This window comes from Tetrao urogallus (assembly GCF_951394365.1).
Source record: "Tetrao urogallus genome assembly, chromosome: 23".
Classification (NCBI taxonomy): domain Eukaryota; kingdom Metazoa; phylum Chordata; class Aves; order Galliformes; family Phasianidae; genus Tetrao; species Tetrao urogallus.
The window spans coordinates 2284293-2289923 of NC_136836.1; the positions used below are offsets into that span (position 1 = coordinate 2284293).

Below are 5631 nucleotides of genomic sequence, written 5' to 3' on the forward strand. Positions count from 1 at the left end.
GGTGAGAGCCGGGAGAAGCGCCGTACGGACGTTCGCCGTCTTAGCGCGAGGTGTTGGGGGATTTTTAGGCTCCTCCTGCGAAGATCGGCCCGGGATGGGAGGGACGGAGCCTCCCGTGCCCTGCGGAGGCGGTCCCGGACCTCCGCGGCCGCCAGGGGGCGCTGTGACGCCCGCCGTGCCCCGGCGCATGCTCCGGGCGGGGAGCGCGGGGCCGGGAGCGGCGGCGGCGGAGCGGCGGAGGTGGGTGCGCGGCTATGGGGCGGGGAGGGGGGGAGCACGGAGCGGGGCTGGAGGAGGGGGTTGGAACGGGGTGGGGGTGGAGAGGGGTCCGCGTGGCCGTGCCGCTCCCGGAGCCGCTCGGTCCGTCCGCTCGTGCTCGGGAAAGGCCGGGCCTGCGCTGCCCCACGTGGGGAGGGGAAGTGGTGGAGTTTGGGGTGGGGGGAGGGCGAGCGGGAAGTTCGAATCCGCGGCTCCGCGCGCGTTCCTGGGCTGGGAGCGGAGCCCTCGGTGCTTCCCGCGGTGCGGGCACGGCGTGGTTGGCAGCAAAAAGCCGCGCGGCCCCCCGGCCCCTTCGGCAGCCCGTGTGATGTGGGCGGTGTGGTTGATGGGAACGGGGTGCGGGGCCCCCCGGGGGGTCGTTCCGCCTCCCGAGCCGTGCGGTGGGGCCGGGTGGGATGCTGTGTGCTGGGGGCAGGGCGCTCAAAGTCCCAAAGCTTGGGGCGCAGCCTGGCTCTGCAAGCTTTCTGTGGTGCAGAGTGCAGGGGGTTCATTTCTGCACGAGTGCAATGGGATAAAACGTGAAAAAGTGACCTGTGTTTTCTCAAAGCGGGAGGACAGATCGGTGTCTGAGTCCTAAAGCAGTGCCTTCAGTGAGATCCAGACTGCAGCAGAGGGGACACGCAGGGATTGTCTCCAGGAAGGCCAACCAACAGCTGCACCGCAGCACTGCAGCGCTCTGCCGGCTGGGCCAGGCCTGAACAGAGCAGCTTTCATTGCTCAGATCACAACCAACATGTCTGGAAAACGTGCTGCCAAGAAAAGCCCCGTGTTGGAGCAGTCACCTGAAAGGAAGAAGCTTAAAAGTAAGAGAACTCCCTGGGCAGGTTCGTAATTCCCTGTGCTTTTCCCTCCGGCTCCATCTGTCCTTTCTGCCCTCAGTCAGCCACCCGTCGCACCGCACGCAGCCCGGCCTGGTGCTCGTGTTGGGCCAGGGGGACGTCGGGCAGCTGGGCCTGGGGCAGGACGTGATGGAGAGGAAGAAGCCGGCCCTGGTGCAGCTGCCGGAGCTGATAGTGCAAGTGGAGGCAGGAGGGATGCACACCGTGTGCCTCAGCGAGACGGGCAAAGTGAGTGAGCACTGGGGGCTGGGGGGAGCTGGGTGGGGGGTTGAGCTGCCCCTGCAAGCATAGGGAGCTCGGCTGTGTCCTGGAGCGGGGTTTGAATCACGCCTTGCTCTGCTCGTCTGTGGCTGGTGCTGGTGCTGGTGCTGGGGCTGCAGTCTCCCTCCCCCGGCTCCCAGATGGTGCCGTGGACCTGGGAATTTTTGGGGTGTGGAGGGATAATTCAGCCTGGTGGGTCTCTGTCCCGTGGCTCCGTGAGCATCCTGTGGAGCTCCTGTGTCCCATCCTGACCGCAGCCCTCTCTTTACAGATCTACACCTTTGGCTGCAATGACGAAGGCGCCCTCGGGCGCGACACCTCGGAGGAAGGGTCGGAGTGCACCCCAGGACCTGTGCAGCTGCAGGAGAAGGTGGTGCAGGTCTCTGCAGGGGACAGCCACACGGCCGCGCTGACGGATGACGGCAGGGTTTTCATCTGGGGCTCCTTCCGGGTACGTTGGCTGTTTGGAAAATCACTGGAAGCTCTGCTGGTGGTGGCTGGGCGGCGTCTGTGACTCATTTCTGTGCACCCGTCTGTCCACCCAGGATAACAACGGAGTGATCGGGCTGCTGGAGCCCATGAAGAAGAGCACCGTTCCTGCGCTGCTTCAGCTCAACGTACCTGTTGTTAAAATTGTCTCAGGTCAGCAAAGGGCACTCAGAGGGCAGGCTGTTCAGCCTTGGGCAAGGGGTGAAGGTCACACAGAATCGCAAGGTTGGAAGGGACCTCGAGGATCACGAAGCTCCAACCCCCTGCCACACGCAGGGCCACCAACCTCCACATTTCACAGCAGCCCAGGCTGCCCAGGGCCCCATCCAACCTGGCCTTGAACACCTCCAGGGATGGACGGGGCATCACAGCCTCTCTGGGCAGCTGTTCCAGCACCTCACTGCTCTCATAGCACAGAACTTCCCCCTGACATCCAACCTCAATCTGCCCTCCCTCAACTTCAAACCATTTCCCCTTGTTCTGCTGTTATCAACCCAGAGAGTTCCTTTCCTATTTCCTCTTTTCGCTGCACTGAGCTGGGTGCAAGGATGGGCTTCACTGGGTCATCTAGCCCTAGTGTTAGTTTAAACTCAGATTGGGTCAAATAGTAACATGTTTTACAGTTAGTTAAGAGTTATTCTACAGTTTAGCTTAATAGTTGATTGAAAATGCTTTGCAGTTCGTGCCCTGTCACTCCACAGGGTGAGGGCACTCGCCCTTTCTAGATACGGGGAAGCCAAGCAGAGCAGCCAGGGAGTTTGTCCAGGATCCAGGTGAGGTTGGGGGCCTCCTGTGCCTCTGAACCATGCAGTGAAACTTTCCAATGGGGAACCTCTGCCAAGAAGAGATCTTAGGTGTGTCAAGCGATCCTGAAGCTGCCAAAGGCCACAGAATCCTGGAAAGCTTGGACAGATGGGACTTCAGGGCGGGATGCCCCCCCCAGTGGGATCAGCCGCGCTCACCTCCCGTGCCTCTTTGCAGGGAACGACCATCTGGTGATGCTGACGGTGGATGGCGACCTGTTCACGTGTGGCTGCGGCGAGCAGGGCCAGCTGGGCAGGGTGCCTGCACTCTTTTCCAACAGAGGAGGACGGAAGGGGCTGCGTGAGTGGCTTTGGTGCTCAGAGACATTCGGGGCTGTGGCAGGCAGGCTGTGAACTTGGGCTCTGTGCACAGCTTTGCTGAGGAGCAGAGGCTCTCTGTCTCTTCCTTGGCAACTCGAGGGCTTGTTTGTAAATCGGTCGCTTAAATCTGATGATTTGCAACTGAGAGGAGGGGAAAAGAGTGTAAATCATAAGCTCTCATATGATGCCTTGTTTCTTGTGCCCAGAGCGCCTGCTGGTCCCCCAGCGTGTCCCTGTCAGAGGCAAAGGCAAGATGCGCTTCCAGGATGCCTTCTGTGGGGCTTACTTCACCTTTGCCATCACACGGGAAGGACACATCTATGGGTTCGGCCTCTCCAACTACCACCAGCTGGGTGAGATTTGTTTGTGTCCCTGCAGACCTCCTGCCTTTACTGGAGCTCCAAAATGCCCTGAGCCCACCCTGCACACCCAGTGCCCATTGCAGGACATGTGGGAGCTGGAAATTGCGCTTGGGGCTCTGGGTTTAATTCCCAGCCCCTTCAGCTGCTGGATGTGAGGAGAAATATGATAACTGGGACTGGGGGAGCAGGGCTGGGCTGGGCTGCCATCAGCGGGGTCAGCCCTGTGAGGATGGCTCAGTGCTGTGCCTGATGTGCTGGGCTTTGTGCATCTCGCCCTGCAGGGACCCAGAGCACCGAGCCCTGCTTCTCCCCACAGAACCTGACATCCTTCAAGAACTCCACCAAGTCCTGGGTCGGGTTCTCTGGCGGGCAGCACCACACCGTGTGCGTGGACTCAGAGGGTGAGCACCAGTGGGATGGAGGGGCTGCCGAGCAGAGCGGGGCTCCCAGGGATCCCAGTCCTTTGGGGGAGATTTTGGGGTGAGGGTGAAAGGCTGAAACGCGCCGAGTCCTCGGTGTTTGAGGCAGCATGGCGATTGTGTCTGTGATGAGCTGTTGGAGGGGCTGTTTGGCTTTTGCAGAAATGTACTCTTGTTGAAAAGGTGGCTCAAATTTGAAACAAAGAGCAGGGATGATGACAGAAACCCCCCTCCTAGAGTCCTGTATCCCACTGGGGAGCCCAGGGTCAGATCGAGGGTTTGCTGAGGGATGTGGTGGGGAGGAGTGATGCTCCCAGCTCCTCCAGGGTCAGACCTGGGGCAGGAAGGGTCTGGCTCCAGCTTTCTGTGGTCTCTGCCCTCCTCACTTCACCTCTCCTGCTCTCTGTTGTGCCCTAGGTAAGGCTTACAGCCTGGGCAGGGCTGAGTACGGCCGGCTGGGCCTCGGGGAAGGGGCAGAAGAGAAGAGCACACCCACTGTCATCCCAGACCTCCCCAGCATCTCTTCCGTCGCATGCGGCGCGTCGGTCGGCTATGCTGTCAGCAGTGATGGTGAGTGCTGCGGCCTCCCTGCCATGGGGGGCTCAGGAGCTGCCCTCTACCCTCATCCACCCCTGCGGGGCTCTGCCCAGCCCATCCCTTCCAGGAGCTCCATCACACACTGGGTTGGGACTCAGCCCATTCCCCACGGTTTTGCAGCCCAGGGGCAGCAGCTGCTCACATGTTTTTGTGGGCACTTGACAGAGGGGTTTGTCAGAGCGTGCTGACCCAGCGGGGCTGGTCAGAGAACCGAGCTGTGAACTTGGGAGCTCTTTGTGGGCTGTGTGCAGCATCTGCAGCTGCAGGAAGGATTTGCTGTGGCGTGAGAACAGGCTTGGTGTGTTTGCATTGCTCCTTGGGGGCAAAGTGCTGGCTTTAAGGCAGTCCATGCAATGAAACGCTGCTCCATGGGAAGCCCAAATGCCTCCTCCCTTCTCTCCCCCCCCCGCCTGCCCCTCTGGAACCCTTTGCTTCCCCCCTTTGCCCAGCTCCAGATGCTGTTTTTACCCAAAGCCCAAACTCACATCACCTCCTTTGCAGGACGGGCATTCGCATGGGGAATGGGCACCAACCACCAGCTGGGAACGGGCGAAGAGGAGGATGTCTGGAGCCCCGTGGAGATGACAGGGAAACAGCTGGAGAACCGCCTGGTCCTGGCTGTGTCCAGCGGAGGCCAACACACAGTGCTGCTGGTCAAGGACAAGGCACGGAGCTGATCACTCCGTTGGGGCGCAGTGGGATCGCGCGGCCCACGGGCGTCTCCTCCTGCCACCAGCCCCACATTGGGCAGCTGCTTCCCTGCTCTGCTGTCTCCCAAACCACGGCGAGGGAAGGCAGAGGGCTCCCAGAGCCTTCTCAGGTGCCCCGTCTTCTGTTTCCGTGTTGCCTTCCAGGTAGCTGCACTGGGAAGGGAGGCACTGCGAGGGTGGATTTTATACATTTAAGTTATAGCAATAGGGGGAGGGAAGCTGTGTGTGCTTGGGGCTGGTCAGGAGCCTGGGAGCTGTACAGTGGCTAACGTTGAATTTTTTTAAAGAAAATGTAAAGTATTTTGGTCGATTGAGGAAGAGAGGGAGGGGGAAAAGAAGAAAACCTCTAAACGTTTGGAATAAATGGAGTTTTGATAAGTGCTGGGTTTCCCTCTGCGTTGGGCAGGGCAGGGCGCAGTGCGTGGCAGTGCACTTGTTGTGTGCAGCTGTGGGGTTCTGCCGCTGGATGGCAGCAGTGCGAGGAGCAGCGGGGATGGCAGTGAGGAGGGCAGGGTCCCCAGGGGGTCCTGCTGACCCCACGCTGTCCCTGA

At 60.6% G+C, this 5631-nt stretch overlaps 1 protein-coding gene across 1 annotated transcript; it reads left to right on the plus strand.

The window, feature by feature from the left end:
• Window positions 1–1012: 1012 nt before the first annotated feature.
• RCC1 (regulator of chromosome condensation 1) lies at window positions 1013–5047 on the plus strand (the record flags this gene model as incomplete). Its single annotated transcript, XM_079546114.1, has 9 exons — window positions 1013–1082; window positions 1159–1346; window positions 1651–1830; window positions 1925–2021; window positions 2850–2972; window positions 3199–3345; window positions 3636–3755; window positions 4191–4343; window positions 4872–5047. The coding sequence occupies 9 exons, from the start codon at window positions 1013–1015 to the stop codon at window positions 5045–5047; spliced, it is 1254 nt and encodes a 417-aa protein (XP_079402240.1).
• Window positions 5048–5631: the final 584 nt, after the last annotated feature.